The sequence below is a fragment of the Macaca nemestrina genome, unplaced genomic scaffold (genome assembly GCF_043159975.1).
Source record: "Macaca nemestrina isolate mMacNem1 unplaced genomic scaffold, mMacNem.hap1 Scaffold_63, whole genome shotgun sequence".
Taxonomy (NCBI): Eukaryota; Metazoa; Chordata; class Mammalia; order Primates; family Cercopithecidae; genus Macaca; species Macaca nemestrina.
The window spans coordinates 217,501-234,586 of NW_027257795.1; the positions used below are offsets into that span (position 1 = coordinate 217,501).

At 48.9% G+C, this 17,086-nt stretch overlaps 1 protein-coding gene and 1 long non-coding RNA gene across 5 annotated transcripts in view; one reads left to right on the plus strand and one right to left on the minus strand.

The window, feature by feature from the left end:
- LOC139361570 (disco-interacting protein 2 homolog C-like) overlaps positions 1-16,470 on the plus strand; it is a 60,680-nt gene extending 44,210 nt beyond the window's left edge. The window contains exons 4-5 of one of the 4 annotated variants that reach the window (XM_071090150.1): positions 6,904-7,086; positions 15,774-16,470. In XM_071090150.1, the coding sequence (XP_070946251.1) occupies positions 6,904-7,085 (182 nt within the window). In that variant the 3' untranslated portion in view covers position 7,086; positions 15,774-16,470. Of the gene's footprint in view, positions 1-5,429; positions 5,602-6,903; positions 7,087-9,454; positions 11,906-15,053; positions 15,155-15,773 lie in introns of those variants that run through there. The other 3 variants (XM_071090149.1, XM_071090148.1, XM_071090152.1) reach the window with 3 other exon arrangements.
- Positions 1-17,086, minus strand: part of LOC139361574 (uncharacterized) — a 158,136-nt gene that overhangs the window by 24,651 nt on the left and 116,399 nt on the right. The window lies entirely within an intron of this gene.

Consider the following 17,086-nt stretch of genomic DNA (forward strand, 5'->3'; position numbering starts at 1 on the left):
TAAACCAGACGGCACCATGAGGCTCTGAGGGCACCCTCTGTCCCCAGGCCAGTCCATCAGCCCCAGCAGAAGCTTCTAGAGTAAGAGCCTGTGGATTTGTATTGGACGGATGTAAACCAGGCAAAGTCACAGGGGCTCGTCCTGGAAGCCCATCCATTTACCCACTCATGCCGTGGAGAGCCCTGCCCCCAACTCCACACCCGCAATCACGCTCAACCACAAGAACTGGCTTCTAGGCCCTCAAGCTACTCCCTCTCGACCCTGGACAGACGCTTCTCAAACCATGAGGCCCAGAGTAGTCTTAACAGGTGGTCCCAGCAGAACTGGCCACTGCATGAATTGATACTTTGTGTGTGGGGAGCCTTAGCTTCCCGAGTAGCTGGGACCACAGGTGCACATCACCTCTCCTATTTAATTTTTTGTAGAGTCAGGGTCTTGCTATGTTGCCCAGGCTGGTCTTGAATTCCTGGGCTCAAAAGTGAACTGCCCAACTCAGCCTCCCAAGGTGCTGGGATGACAGGTGTGAGCCACTATGCCCAGCCTAGAATTGGTTTTTCTTAAACCTGAGTTTGACACATGAACCCCACTTACATAGATATCAGCACACTCTCCCAGCTCGAGAGTTTTCCTGAATCTCGATTCTGTCCGTTCAAGATCAATATCTAAGAAAGGGTCAGAACTGACCCTCCCTCAGTGAAGCCTAAGGGCAAATGCAGCAGCATCTCAGTGTATGAGGAGACAAAGTAAGAAGGGTGGAAAACACACACTGAAATTCTAGTGCTAGAATCATAATCACCAACACTTTAAGAGGGAATCTGCTTTCCAAAATATGTAGCTGCTGGATTAACTTCAAAGTCACCAGATTCCACAGGCAGTAGCTCACAGGGGCACAGCTTTCTAAGGCCGCACAGCCCGGGACAGCGTAACAGCCTCAGGGCAAAGCAAACTAAACAAAGGCTTGGTTCTCTCAAGGACGAAGGTGCTCAAGTGTTTCCAAATATTCTTCTTCTTCTAAGTAAGTTAGATGCCTCCTACAACACTGTTTAGAGTGCCAGTGTATTCAGAAACATGAAGTTGAAACTACATCTCAGGACCCCAAAATCACTACGCTAAAGGGACGTCAAGGTGAGGAAGAGCTTAGACCAAACCTGCCTCCCATGCTCTTCCTAACAGAGACAGCTACTGGGGGTGGGGGGAAAAGCCACGTACCTCCCTCACAACCGATCCACAAGGAAATTCCTCATGGACAGAGGACAGAACTCAAAGTCACCATCTGCACACGGAGATAAATGCGGATCTGACTGCTTCCTCTGGAAAGATGCACCAGAAATGCATTTGTCTGATCTACCTGTGACCTGGAAATCCCTCCCCGCTTCGAGCCATCCATCCTTCCTAGACTGAACCAACGTACGTCTCACATGTATTGATTCCTCACGTCTCCCTAAAATGTGTAAGACCAAGTTGTGCCCCAAACACCTTGGACACATGTCCAGGACCTCCTGAGGCTGCCGCAGTGTGTCCTCAACCCCTCCCTAAGGCTGTGTCTATAACCTTGGGAAAATGAACTCTCTATGGATCGAGGACTGTCGCAGAGATCCTTCTGGTTTACAGGAAGCATTCTCTCCTGCGAGTATATCAATGAAATCATGTGGAATTACAAAATGCCACTTTAGTAAAAGCCAAAGGAATTAGGGTTCTATGTGCTTCAAAAAAAAAAAAAAAAAAGTAACGTTCTATTTGTCAATGGACCATGAAGCCCACACCCCCTTTTGCAGTGAAGATGTCAAACGGGACGAGAGGCCCCTCCTGAGGATGCTACCCTCTGACCCCACTTCCCAGAGTCCAGTTTCCTGCTGCTCAGGGAACAGCAACCCCAGCTTCACGGGGCTCAGGCCTCCAAACCCAACTCCCACCCATGCTGGAGAATCACCCCAGGGACTAGCTAAGTGGCAGGTGCAACTCTCACCTCACCCCCTTAAAGGGGAAAAGGCACCTTCCCGCTCCTCTTCCTGCTGGTGGGAACAGGGGCAGGAGCTGGAGGGTCAGGAGTCGGGCGGCAGAACGGAAGCAGCCTGGGTCCCTGCTAGTCAGAGTTGGCAAATGCCAACCATCCCCGACATTCACTTTGCAAATAAATCCTTCTCTTTTGTCAGGTCCCTGGTTATAAGTTTGCACCCATAACTTAAAAAGAAAAAAAAAAAACTCAGATAAAAAATCGGTGTTTGGCAGACAATATTTCAATTATCTTGGGGCCTTGGGTCAAATGATGGCAAAACAGGAAACTGAACGCTGTTATTCAGGAAACTACCTTCCAGCGCCGTCTACCCTCCCAGGCTGTCACCTTATGGTTGTTTGTCTGCTAGATGATTAACAAAACTCTTCTGAAAACCTAGGTGTACAGAACAGACAAGAAGTCAGCTCGGGTTGAGGGGAAGCAGGATAAGACCCCCTTCCCCGCAGGATGGTGGAAGAGGAGGAACCTTCAGCACCTGGGTTTTCAGGATGCTGGATCTCTGAGAGCATCTCTCACAGCTCAAGTACAGCCAGACCCTCCTCTGACACAGCCTGTTCAGGCGAAGGTGGGCACCTGCCCTAGAGACCCACAGCCCTGTGCGGGGCTCAGCTGGAGCTGAACTTGCCTCCCTTGGTAAGCGTCAGGGCCAGGGGTGGGGAGAGGAGAGAAGCAGCAGGCCTGAGGGCCACTGTGGAAACTCCATGCCACGCTAACTCTCGTCTGATGTGCTCCGGCCAAAGCCACGCTTCTCGGAGGGAGTTTCCCTTCACACATGCGGAAATCATCAACATCTAGTCTCCCCACAGAACAAATCCTTCCCTAGGAGGCAGACGCTTGGCTGTAACACGGGGTAATGAGGGGCGCGCCTTCGTGCCCACTCTGTAGTGTTTCCTGTTACCTATTTTACCTTAAGCTACAAATGATTCCCGTTTACACGGGACACAGTGACACAGACAGCAAAACACATGAGATTCAGTGTGATCCCACACCCGTCACTGCTGACCTCAAGTGCTTTGTTCGTTTTGCTTCTAGAGTTTGTATTCTCTCCCCGGGTTCCAGGCCTGTGGATTCAACCAACCATAGATCAACATATTTTTTAATGTGTTTGTACTAAGCATTCAGACTTTATTATTCATTAAACAACTACTCGCATGGTATGTCCATGGTATAGCTGTTACGAGCAACCCTGACATGACTGTCTGCAGGAGGATGTGCATATGTCATATGCAAACACGATGCCATTTTATTGCAGGGACCTCAACGCCCAAAGACCTTGGATTCCATAGGCAGTCCTGCAGCCCACCCCCATGGGCACTGTGGAATGGCTATAATAGAAAATATGGAGGTTTTAAACAGTTATGTACTAAATCTAATCTTTTGTTAAGAAATTAATGTGTATCACTTGTATTATTTGGAAGTCCTTCCTGGCCCAGAGACTTGACATGTTCTTATCTTTTTGTCCACGGATCTAGCCATTCCAGTAAGCTTGTTGAACACAAATCAATGTTACAATTAAATTCTTACAAGAATCACACTCAATCTGTAAGCTGCTTTGGTTTTTAAAGTGAAATAACCAATAGTTTTGCCAACCTGCTATATCATAGAATAACAGGATAAAGCAGCCCCATGGCATGCAAAAACATGGGGTTTCAAAGCTAACCAGTATAAAACACGTTACAAACCCCTAAATATGAAAACGTTTTACACCAAAACAGATATTCCAGAAAAAAACAGGATGTTCAAAAAAGCCCTTTGCAGAAAAGCACTTTCCCCTTCATTTTTCACACGGTTTCCTGAAGCTTGTGTTTGGTGATGACCATGAACCAGAAGTAGCGTCCGCTGCAACTACTGTTACAGCAACACAGAATATTAAGGGAAAAAAAAAAAAAAAAAGGCCGAGCGCGGTGGCTCAAGCCTGTAATCCCAGCACTTTGGGGGGCCAAGACGGGCGGATCACGAGGTCAGGAGATCGAGACCATCCTGGCTAACACGGTGAAACCCCATCTCTACTAAAAAAAAAAAAAAAAAACCTAACCGGGCGAGGTGGCGGGCGCCTGTAGTCCCAGCTACTCGCGAGACTGAGGCAGGAGAATGGCGTAAACCCAGGAGGCGGAGCTTGCAGTGAGCTGAGATCCGGCCACTGCACCCCAGCCTGGGCGACAGAGCGAGACTCCCTCTCAAAAAAAAAAAAAAAAAAAAAGGACACAGCATATTTCCTACTGATGAGAACAGGTAGAGTGTTATAAAATGAGTGTGTCCTAAAGTCAACAATGTTCAAATTCTAGGTCTCCCACAGACACTAGATGGTAACCGCCAAAGCTTATGTACCTGGCAACGTTCAAGGAGACCAAGTTCAGAGCTGTCACAATGCAGCACCATCCTCACGCGATTATCTCAGGCAGGTTTGAGGGCAAGTGTCCCCGTCACAGTGGGAAAGCTGCCCAGCCCAGCACTTCCTGAGATCACAGACCTTCGCCTTCCCACGTCTTCAATAGTTCCTTTACACCGGGAACCACACAACAAAACCTAAAACACTTCCTCAAATCTCAAGACAGTCTTTAGAGCTCTTTTCCTTGCCCCTTCTCTTATTGAAAAAGCTTATTTTGTAAGCAACCTGTAGTGCTTACCAGAGCTGGGGCGGGAGGAGAGCTAGTGTTTGGTAGACCGAGTTTCAAGCGTGGGGAGACCAGAAAGTTCTGGAGATGGATGGCGGTGATCGCAGCACGACAGTGTGAACACACTTAATGCCACAAAACCATACAGTTAAAAATAGAGTGCTGTGTAACTTTACCACAATCAAAAAACTGAGAAAAGTCATCTATAATTACTGTCTCCAATATCTTCCATCCTGTAAGTTACATTTGCTTTCGGAAATCCTCAGAGCAATCATGAAAAACTAATACCCTGTCGTCTCTGAAACGCAAAGTCGTTCAAGGGCTTTGGTTATAGGAAAGTAGCTGGAAAGCAAAGCGTCCGTTAGGCACAGCAGCCGTGATAGGACAAACACACGGTAGGAAGGTGGTGGTCATGCTACACACAGATGGGAAGGGTGTGGGGAGCCACAACACCCGATGCTTGGGAGGCACCTGGGCAGGAGCTGAGAATGTACCAAACACGTTCGATCATGCAACATTCACGGACCCCGAGTCCAGCCACCACCGCTGACATCCACTGTGGCTGGGGTGTCCTCCCAGCCTGTGATGGCTCGCTCCTTCGGTTAACTGCCTTGAATCTACTGGTTCCTCTCCTCATGGGCCTCTTTCCTGTCGTCTTCCTGTCATTTTTCTGTCAGCAAACACATTTCCTGTCATTTTCCTGAACTGACATGACATTTCCTGTCATTTTCCTGAACTGACATGACATTTCCTGTCATTTTCCTGAACTGACATGACATTTCCTGTCATTTTCCTGTCAGCAAGCACATGCGTCCAGCCTGACCTTGCTGATGTGCTCCAGCGGCCCTGGACTCGAGCCGCACTGTTCCATCAGTGTGGCATTCGCGAGTTACCTCCTGGGAAATGCCAGGTGATGGTAACATCAACCAGGAGGCACAGCTGAGAAGCAGAACGCATGGTGCGGTGCCCAGAACGTCACGTCCTTGAACAGACGCTCCGTATCTTCTCCTCTCCTGCCAGAGCTTCACTGTAGGAAGGCGGCCATTCTTCCAGTGCTGCTACTTCCAACACCGGGGAAAGCAAGCTTCAGAAATGAACGGTGTCAAAGAGGGAGGACCCACCAGCAGGGCTACCGGCAGCCAGACAACCGCAGCCCCAGCATTCCCCAGCCACCATGACTGACAGCCCAGGCTCCAGAAATGCACGGCTTCAACCTTAGGAGTAAAAACCCTCCCAATCCAACTATTATTTTCAACAATGGGATTGAGGAATGAGGTGTTCTAACCCTGCCTCTCTCGACAGCACAGATCATCAGATCCCAGTTCTTATAGGATTGGGGAGTGGGGTGGGGTGGGGTGGTTCCTAACCCTGCCCGCCTTCATAGAAAAGAACTTGGATATGATGACCTGTGCTAGATTAGCACTTTGCTTCTGCCATATGCAGTCATCCTCAGCACCAGGAAAAGTCAGAATCGTTGAGTGATGACACCAATACCAACACACGCCGTTCTGCGGCTCTGGTAACTGGCTGCACAGATACAACCCGATAGTGGTGAGGTCTAAAGACATCACCAGTCTTCCCAAGGATTGTGTTCCTGAATATTTTGCGTTTGGAATAACGGTCTTCTTTGCCAGGGCTGAGCCATGCTTCCCTCTCGCCTGTCCTCTGCCTTCACCAGCTTCGTGTGCGCTTCTGGACAAGTGTTTGTGCAGGCGCTATCACTTATTTCCACAGCGAGAATATACACAGACACCACACAGAAATGGGCAACCCCGTTAGGAGCTGTGCAGGGAGATCTAACTCATCCCATGTGCCAAATTCCTGTTGCCATGGAAATTAAACTAACTAAACTAACGTTGCTATGATCTCATCTCTTACTGTACCACTAAAGATCATCCGGGTAAGAGGAATGTGCCTCTGCATAGCATTCAGCTCACATTTACATGTCGGTTTTTCCTGAATATGGTTATGTGAGATAGAAATCAGTAAGATGGGGTGTAACATACAGTATAGGATCGTTGTGTCTCCTAGCCTCAAACACTTCAAGATCCTCAGAAAATGAAGTTTAACGCTGGGGACGTGAGTTACATAGTAACTTGTTTTGGATACTATCATATCAACACCAAATAACTTCTTGAATTCCTTTTTAAATTGAAAAGCAATTTACAAAGCACAAAAGCCCCAATATTAAAGAATACAATTCAGTCTTTTTAGCATATTCTAAAAGCTGCACATCAACCACTAGTATGTAATTCCGGGACTTTTTCACCACAGGCCAAAGAAACCTTGAACCCATTAAGAGTCAGCACCTGGCTCCTTCCTTCTACCAGCCCCTGGCAATCACCAGCCAACTTCCTTTTCTCTGGATTTGCACATTCTGGACACCTGTTGTGAGGAGAATCGTACAGTGCATGACCTTTGGTGTGACCTTCGGTGCTGACATCTTTCACGTCTAAGGTGAGTGGAATCTCAGTGAGTGACCGGTTGACAGACACCTGGACTGTTTCTACTACTATGAATAATGCTGCTGTGAAGATTCAGGCATGACATACTTTTTGGAAAAATGTTTTCAGTTTTCTTGAGCATATGGCTAGGAGTGAAATTGCTGGGTCGTACGGTGTTTTCATGCTTTTCTGAGGAACTGTCGGACTTTTCCAAATCAACTGCACCATTTTACTTCCCCTCCCACTAGCAATATATCAAGATTTCAGTTTTCCCCAATTCACCAACATGTCACTGTCCAATACTGGGGTTTTACCCACCCATCACGGTGGTTGTGAAGTGTTATTTCACGGTGGTTTTGATTTCCATTTCTAAGATGACGAATTCTGCTAAACATCTCATGTGCTTTTTAAGGCATTTATAGGTCTTTCTTTGGAGAGTGTCTATTCAAATCCTTTGTCCATTTTTAAATTGGATTTTTATTAAGAGTTTTTGAATATATTCTTGATATCAGGTCCTTATCGTGATAATGTATCCTGTTCTGTGGGTTGTCATTTTACTTTAATAGTATCCTCTGAATTGAACATTTTTAATTTTGATACCGTCTTTTTCCCTTCAGTTGCTTGTTATAGCTTTAGACGTCTCAGCCAAGGAAACATTGCCTAATCCAACCTAACAGTTTCTCCAGGATTCTCCCCTAAAGGTGTTATGAGCTGAACTGTCCCCCTCCCCCAAGATTCCATGTTAAAGTCACAACCCCGGAAACCCAAAATGTCACTGTATTTACATACAGGGCCTTTAACTTGGCAATTTAGGTCCCATAAGATCTTAAAAGTAGGGCCTGATCCAGTATGACTGGTGTTCTTTTAAGAGAATTTAGACACAGTCCTCAGTGCTGCATACACGTAAGAGAAACCTGTGAGGACACAGAGAAGAAGCTGTCTACAAAGCATGGGGTGAGGCCCCAGAGAATCCAACCCTGCCCGCACCTTGATCCCAGGCTTCCAGTCTCCAGAAAAAAGGAAATAAGATGCTATTGTCTAAGTCGCACGGTCTGTGGTGTCCGTTATGGTACCCAGCAGACTGACAGAATGGGTCTCAGTCAGCTCCTTACATTGGAACCATGTTGAGCTTTGCGTGTAGGGTGAGGAAGGGTCCAGTCCATCCTTTTCTATGTGGATACCCCAGTTGTCCCAGCACCATTGAGTTGTGAAAGGAAAAAAGTAAAGCAACCCTTGCTGTCCTCTCTCCATCAACAGATTAGAAGATACACTGAAGAATCATGGACAATTTTGTCGGTTTAAGCCAGTGGTTTTCAAACTTTTGGGTCTCAGGAACCCTTTGCACTTTATTAAAGAGCACAAAAAAGCTTTCTCATCAGGCCGGGAGTGGTGGCTGCTCATGCCTGTAATCCCAGCACTTTGGGAGGCAGAGACAGGTGGATCACTTGAGGTCAGGAGTTCGAGACCGGCCTGGCCAACATGGTGAAACCCCGTCTCTACTAAAATACAAAAATTAGCCTGGCATGGTGCTGAACACCTGTAGTACCAGCTACTAGGGAGGCTGAGGCAGGAGAATCGCTTGAACTCAGGAGGCAGAGGTTGAAGTGAGCTGAGGTCACACCACCGCACTCCGGCCTGCGTGGCAGAGCAAGACTCCGTCTCAAAAAAAAAAAAAAAAAAAAAAAAAAAAGAACATAATTTAGTTTCTTTTACAAGGATAAAGTCATTACATCTTAACACAGTCTTAAAGAAGAAACCATTTTCCAAAATAAGCAGCAGCGTGGCAACAGTTTGTGCTACTGTGAAAACACCTAACATCTCTGCACCTCAGACAGCAGGGTTCTCATACCTGCATCTGCGTTCAGTGGGCTGCAGAGCCATGGCTGAAGTTTATGAAGAAAGTCCGACCCCCTACTGATATACAATTAGGAAGCAGTATTTTCATTGTGTTTTCAGATCATTTTAGGTATTCTCTGCTGCCAAATGTAACAAGTGGCACTTCCGTACAGGCTGTCTGCAACACAGAGTCTGTGCTCTGGTCGACGGGCCTTTCTGCCCCAATTCCTTCTAAGTCGACTGGTCGGTCTTGCACTTGAATGGCTTTTACCAGCACACGATTTTGTAATCACACATTGGTTAGAAAATACTGGTTCAGAGTTATGAGCGGCTTCCACATTATATGTCCCCCCAAAAAAAAAAAAAAACAAAACAAACAAAACAAAAAAAAAAACCCCCACGTCAGTATCACCATTGGTCACATGAGAAAGTGGTGGACACAAGATTTTTATGTTTTAATATTCACTGGAAAGCTCAAATGTCTATCATTGGGAAAAATGTAAGGTACTTTCCTTGAGATGAAAGTCATTTTGTTCATTTTTCAGGCCACACCTGCAAATACCTCCATCTGAAGTGGCATCTTTTGTAAGTCATTCTTTATATAAAGGCGGCCGTTAGTGGAAGAAGTGGTTCTGCAGGTTCATAGTTCAGAGGCACCAGTGCTCTCCCAAGAGATAACCATAAAATCCACAGAAGACGCACCTGTGCACACTTCCTGTTTCTCACTCAGAACATTCCAGAAGGAACCCTGAATCCCAATGCCACAGCGGGACTGAAGTTTGCTCTCACCCACACAATAAACCCAGGGAGCTCCCCCAGCCCCCACCCCGAGGCCACAGCCTTGGTCCTCTATCTGGTCTAGGGGGGCTCCTGCAGCTCCAGCCTAACAGGGAACAGAAGGCACCCACATGTCACAAAGCCCTCCCAAGGCCCAGCGAGCACTTCTGCTTATGTGCCAGCCAAGTGCGTTTGACAATTCTACAGCCAGCTGTACGGCAGGTAGCGAGGTACCCAGCAAATACTCAGGGCTCACGTTACTAAGGAAGGTGCACAGCGAGGTACCCAGCAAGTACTCAAGGCTCACGTTATGGAGGAGGAAACCAGGCAGATAGTGAGGTACCCAGCAGGGTTCACGTTACTCAGGAGGAAAGGAGGGTAGAGACAAGGGGGCTGGAACAGTCTGTCATAAGCTTTAGCATTTACAAGGCTCGCTGAAGATTATCTGATTTGATCGTCACAACAGCTCACAAGATAGGCAGAGGCAAGACTATTTTCACTTCATAAAAAGAGATCCCGAGAACTGATGATGACCACGTGCTCTTCCCACAGGCTCCCAGAAATCCTCCTCAAATCATCTCTCAGTTGTATACATGTGATAATATCTCAGTCACGTCCCCTCTCTGCAGGGGAATTTTACTGCCGCCCTGCCGTTCCTTCGCACCCCTGCCCTCTCCTGCATTTCAGCCATGCCCACCATCCATGGGGAGTCTGCACCACCCCACCCCCGCTGCTGCTGATGGCTTGGGTCACGCTTACCTTTCATTTCCACCTACAGGGACCTGTTCTTCCTTCAAATGCAGCTCAAACTCACTCATTGTGTGATGCCTTTCTGTCATGTGTAAAATCAGTCTGTGGAATGCTTCATTTAGGAGGTGCTTATGTTGCCTCATTGGCTGTGATCAGGACCAAATTCTGAGCAAACCAGGTGGTCCCCTCTCCCCATCTCTGCTCCAGTGCACTTAAAACAAGGATTCCTGGAAGCATCTTTTTAGTCCAATTCATGCATGAGTCTGCCCCACACACTGCAGAAAAGCCCTGGTGGTCGGTGGTCAGGGCTCAGGGCCCCCCAGGTAGGTAAGGAGAGCTTAGTGCCCTCTCTGGAGTTGTCGCTCAGAGACCCACGGCTGGAAGGGAAGAAACTTGCATCCTGTGAAACATCTAGGCCCCGAGACCCACTCAGGAGTGGAAAACGGGGAAGGAGTCTTGAACAGACCCTCGGGAGGGCAGACAGTGGGAGCCACGGAGGCCACCAGGAAGGAGGGAGGCAGGCAGTGAGGCCACAGGTGATGTGGCCGGGAGGGAGGTGTTGTGACCAGAGGTGAGGTGGTGGGCGGATGACACGGCGTGGTTTGGGGAGGAGATGTGGCCAGGGGCAATGTGGCCAGGGAAGAAGACACAGCTGGAAGGAAGTGACAAGAGGGGTCTCCAGGCCCCAGACTGTGCCTGATTTATAGATGACATTTTACTTAAGATGTTATATCTAACTTTAAAGAAAAGTAGCAATTTCGACCATTGTGTACATTTAAAGCACGGTACAAATTGAGCACATTTCCCAAACCAAAGAACCGGGCATTGAAGAAAAAATTCATTTAAGATCAGAAATAAAGAGATCCTACAGCTCTTCCAGTCCAATCCCCACCCTAACGTGAATGGGGGGAAAAGGAAGTAGATTCTAGTCAGTCAGCATTAAAGGCAAAACCGATCCACTTTACTTTCTAGACAGAAAACAAGAAGCTCATCAAGGAATCCCTACAAACAGTAGCTTTAGTAGTTCCCGAAATGCAAAATTCACCTACAAAGTAAATCATCTGCTAAGTGTGTATAGAGTAATTTTTTTCATTATTGCCTTCCTCATCTGCAGGGGCTTTTTTAGACCTTGTTTCCCCTTAATTGCCTCCAACACCCAGGAAATTTAAACCCCACAAGTAAACCGTGTCTCGATTCATGCCCAGCGTCCTTTGGAGCAGACAGTCCGTTGCTCTAAGACGTTCTTGTCACCTAAGCACCGAGTACAGCCTGAGAACGCACAACACGCACTCACACAAACTCAGACAGTCAACAGGTGAGATACGGCACATGAGGAGGAAGACAAGATAAATGAGCTTCACTGACACCCCAGATCCGACAAGAATTGACACACGCAGCCTGCTCTGGTGCAGGTGACTCCTGGAAAACAGCCAAGGACAGCATTTGGAGAAGCAGCACCGCAGGCCAGGAGGGTCTGGGGGCTTAAGAAGGGAGGGGCGCCCCGACCAGGTACTGGGGGATTCAGAAGGGAGGGGCTCCCCGCCCAGGTGGCTGGGGGATTCAGAAGGGAGGGGTGCCCCGACCAGGTGCTGGGGCTTCAGAGGGGATTGGTGCCCCGATCACTTCCTGGGGGCTTCAGAGGCAAGGGGTACCCTGACCACGTGCTGGGACTTCAGACGAGAAGGCACCCCGACCGGGTCCTGGGGGCAGCAGGACAAGCCCAGGGTTCCGTCGTCACTTTTCACTCCCTACTCCCGAATCTCGCCCTGAAGTTGCAGCCAGTCCAGGTATTCATTTACCCATAAAATTAAGTATCTGTGAGTAACACAAGTCACTAATCCACACAGATCTGAGTCTACAGATACCTCCCAGAGACGCCACCATCCCTTCTGGTAGAAGAACAGCCCAGGGGCCCACGCTGCTAGGAAGGGAGACTGTCTCCAGCCTGACGCTGCAGAGTCCTCAACACAAAGTCTACCTTCTGGAACCATGCCGTCTCCTACAGAGGCAACTAGGGGCATGTAGGGTTTTTTAAAATCTTTTTTTTTTCTTAAGACAGAGTCTCCCTCTGTCACCCAGGCTGGAGTGCAGTGGCTCGATCTCGGCTTGCTGCAACCTCTGCCTCTCGAGTTCAAGTGATTCTTCTGCCTCGGCCTCCCGAGTAGCTGGAATTACAGGCGCCTGTCACCGCGCCTGACTATTTTATTTATATTTTTAAGTACAGATGGGATTTCACCTTGTTGGCCAGGCTGGTGTTGAACACCTGACCTCACATGATCCACCCGCCTCGACCTCCCAAACTGCTGGGAATACACGCATGAGCCACGGTGCCCGGCCCATATAGCTATTTAAATTTGACTAAAATTAAATAAAATTAGAAGTTCTCATTTACACTTCAAGCATTCAGTTACCCACAGGCGGCCACTGACCAGAGGCTGGTAGAGATGTCACACTCCACACTGCAGAAGGATCTAGGGACGAAATGGCTCTAAGATCATCTCAGAATCTTTATGTTGAAGCTACTAAAGTTTTACTCTGATTATTATAGACATCAGCATTCTCCCACTTAAAAATGTCAGTGTTATTGCAATGATCAGATCTGTGACTTCCCATCAGCTCTTCTCTTCCTGGATAGATAACTGTAGAGCATCTGCACTCTGCCTCCACACTAAGGGGTAGTAGAAGGCTCCGTGTAAAATCAGGGGGAGAAAAAAAAATGAATCCCTAGTCCGCCTCTCCCCCTATGATTTTGTGAAACTCCTCTTAATATGCAGAATAACTGCCAGAGTTGCAATAAAGAAGCATCCGTTGACCAGGAAGCAGCAGGGAAGCAAGAGGAGGGAGATGCAAAGACCCTCCGTTCCCTCTGGGACCCCAGGCCCAGCCAGGACTGAGAAGGGCCGCACAGCCCGGCAGACCCGCACACCTGATGCGAACCATACACACGGCTTCCCTGGGCCTCGGTCCCCTGCTCTGCCCTCACTGGCCACTGTGGCTCTGGGTAGAGGCAGCTCCCTGAGCCCCAACACCCACAGCCAGTCCCCTCCTTGCAGGTCTCAGCTGTGCTCTCTCTGCCTCCCTGACGCTTCTCATCATCCGCGTACCGTGTCCACTCTACCCCACAGCCCTTGCTACCGCCCACCCCACCACGGAGCCTAGCACACAGCAGGTGCCCAAGACGCCCCAGTGGGCGGGCATGCCAGGGTAGGGCTTGGAGTTCCAAGGGCCTCGTCCTGCATAACACCACAAACGCCACGGAGGCTGTGGAAGGGGTCCAGGTTTCAGGCCTGTACTCAGCTTCTCCTGGCCCCCGAGGCCAAGAACCTAGCAAGGGAGCGCAGCCGGAAGCAGGGTCCCAAACCCCCTTCATGCTCCTCAAGAGGAAGGGGGCTTCGGGGCACAACCCCACGAGCGTCTTCCTCCTGCCAGGCTGCCTGTCACAGCCCCGACACCTTCACAGCAGGGAAACCCACTCCTGTGAGGAGAAAACCACCAAGTACAACAGGAGCCACGTCCCCCGCAGCGTCTGCTGAGCCCAATAGCGACAGCAGCAGCCGGGCCCCCACTCAGCACACACCGACTCCGAACCCGCCACGCACACCACAAGGCCGACCATCTTGAAGCTCAGCTTCCACTCGTCAGGGCCCTCTTCCAGGAGAGCTCGGCGTGTCTATCTTCCCTGGGCTCACAGAAAGGAGTGGGACCCAACCCCGAGTGTGCACAAAGTTAAGCTCCCACTAGCTGTGCAGACAACCTCCCTAGCCCTGGACTGAGAAGGGGCCAAGCGCAAACAGCCATATTTTGCCCGCACAGGTACGGAATTCAGTCAGCTCTCTCAATGAAGTCGTGACAGGTCAACTCCAGGCTCCTTAGTGCTCTGGGGTTCACCTCGGGCCACTGCACCTTTGAAACGTGGCTGTGGACTCCTCTAGGGTGCTCACTTTCACGGCCCATTTCATTCAGACACTGCAGGCCCCTACCGTGGTGTCACTACCCAGGACACCCCTGCTGGCATCCTCTGAGATGCTGCTGCAGCTGCTGTGATCTGAGAACAGCCATGCACAGGCATCAAAGGGAGGAATTCTCAAGTCTCCTCCAGGGGCAGTGACTACAGCTTTGAAAGACGTTGCACTGAATCCTGGGTGAGCCTGGCTTGGTCCGCAATCTAATCCGGGTTGCTGGGGAGACACACTCTGTTGTAATTGACAGAGGCTGTGGGTGGCAGCTCTACCAAGACTGATAATTGCAACTAGTCTGAGATTTACTATCCATACTTTCTATTTGATGTTTCAAAGGAAAGCATCGTGAAGTTCCAGTAGCAAGGAATTTTCTACAATCTATCACATTAAGATACAGCAGAAATGTAGCTAAGATGTTCATAGGGTCTATGCAGAGGAAGAGATGGGTCTATTTCAGGAAAAGTGCTTGCTGGCTTTTTAGAAACATAGTGAAATCCCTGACAAGTAAAAGGTTGTTTATACTTTTTCTTTGGAACAGAGGGAAAGTTCTTTCTTATTATTTGAATACATTAACTATATTTAAGTGTTCTGGTAGACTGAGTATTAAATATTCAAAAGGAAGTAATTCTGTTCGGTCTATTTCATTCTTTAAATGTAGCTTTCAAAAACTGACAAATACCTGGCCGGGTGCAGTGGCTCACGCCTGTAATCCCAGCACTTTGGGAGGCCGAGGCTGGTGGATCACGAGGTCAGGAGATTGAGACCATCCTGGCTAACACGGTAAAGCCCTGACTCTACTAAAAACGCAAAAAAATTAGCCTGGTGTGTTGGCGGACACCTGTGGCCCCAGCTACTCGAGAGACTGAGGCAGGAGAATGGCGTGAACCTGGGAGGTGGAGCTTGCACTGAGCCGAGATCACACCACTGCACTCCAGCCTGGGCGACAGAGCAAGACTCCATCTCAAAAAAGAAAAAATAAATAAAAAGTGGAAAACACCCCATATCTGCCCTGGCTCCGGCCATCTCCATGGAGTGGACAGAGCTTGAGAAAAGCTCACTGTGGAGGCGTAGAAGGCCAGGCCAGGCCGGGCCGGGCCGGGCCGGGCCGGGCCTTTGCTCAGCAGATGAGCAAGAGGGTCAGCCACCCTAGTGAAGAAGCCCATGTTTGCTATGTTACTGATGATACCCACATAAATTTCTATTTGCCTCCCACACAGACCTGGGATCTATGTTTGAGCAAGCGACTCATACCAACAGTCCCTCCATGCCATCATTTCCCTGACCTCCCCAAGAAAAGCCAGGCCAGGCAGCGTCCCCACACGGGCACTGGGGCCCAGGAAGATCCTGGTCCTGCCCCTCTTCTCTCTCGTCCCTGCAGCACCCTGGCTTGCTGTGGAAGCCCAGCAGTGCTGGCTGAACCCACGTTCACCTGGGGCATTCAGAAGAAGCCTCTGTGCAGAAATCAACTGGGAAGGAGGGCTGTGTGTGCTGGTGCTGGCAGGTCACTCCAATGGATTTGCAGAACTCAGTTTTCAACACAGGTGCGCCACCAAGTCCCTCAAGCCCTTTGTGAGCCTAGAGCCACAGAGCCATTTGCAGCATTCTCACAATCTCTAACAACCCTGCACAGAGGCCCTGTTTTTCCAAAGGACCATAAAATTTTCCGTGTAGACAAAGTTTGACATAATGAAATAAAGTGAAGTCACCACTTCTATTTTCTATTAATCCACTCATTCAAACAAGTATCTCTTGAGTATGTGCATCGAATACTGTGGAATTAGGATTTAGTCCATGCCTTCAAGAAATATACATCACAGAAGAAAAGGTATAGCTTGTAACTAACAGTGCTGAACAGGCAAGAAATAAACATCATAGAAGGAAAGGTAGAGCTTGTAAGTAACGTCATAGAAGGAAAGGTGTAGCTTATAACTAACAGTGGTGAACAGGACAGAATTTCACAGGCTCATCAGGAGCCACCGAGGAGGAAGCCATGATTCACATCCACCTGCAGTAGATAAATGTTTCCCGGATAAAGTAACTTTTCTACAGTGATATCTGCTCCTTATTGTTTAATCCTGCTCGATAGGGTATTAAATTACCACTTTATGTGCTGCTTATATAAAATACATTATTGTCAGGGGAGGTTATAAAATAATACTTCACACAAGCTTGGGCTGTGAATGGTGTGAGGCAATGGGACGATGTGTTCCCGTGTTCTCGAGACGCAGAAGGGTCAAGACCCTGCTTCCCTTCTCCTCCCCACCGCCCTGTTCCCAGATGAGGGGTGGAGGCAATGCCGCCGGGCAGTCCTAGAGCTGGCTCCAGGGCCAGGACAGCACGCCCAGACTCTCTGTGCCCCATGTGACAAATACAGACTGTGGGGCAATCACCAATTTACCTGGCAGTGGGGAGAGTCCTTCGTCAAAAGCCTGTGCTTCCAGGAGCCAGGACAAAGCAGGAGCCCCTAGGAAAACAGTTCCGGGTGCTCCTGAAACCTGGGCAGAGTCACAGTCTGGCAGGAAGCACCAGTGATGCAGGTGTGCCCAAGACTGGGAGGATGGCCAGATGCCTGGAGACCAGACCGGCCTGCAGGAGATGACCACCTCTCTCTGGTTCGTTAGAGACAGACAGTCTGGGCTTCACTTTTGTATGTGGAGTCTCACAGTACAGAAATATCACAAAGGGATTAGA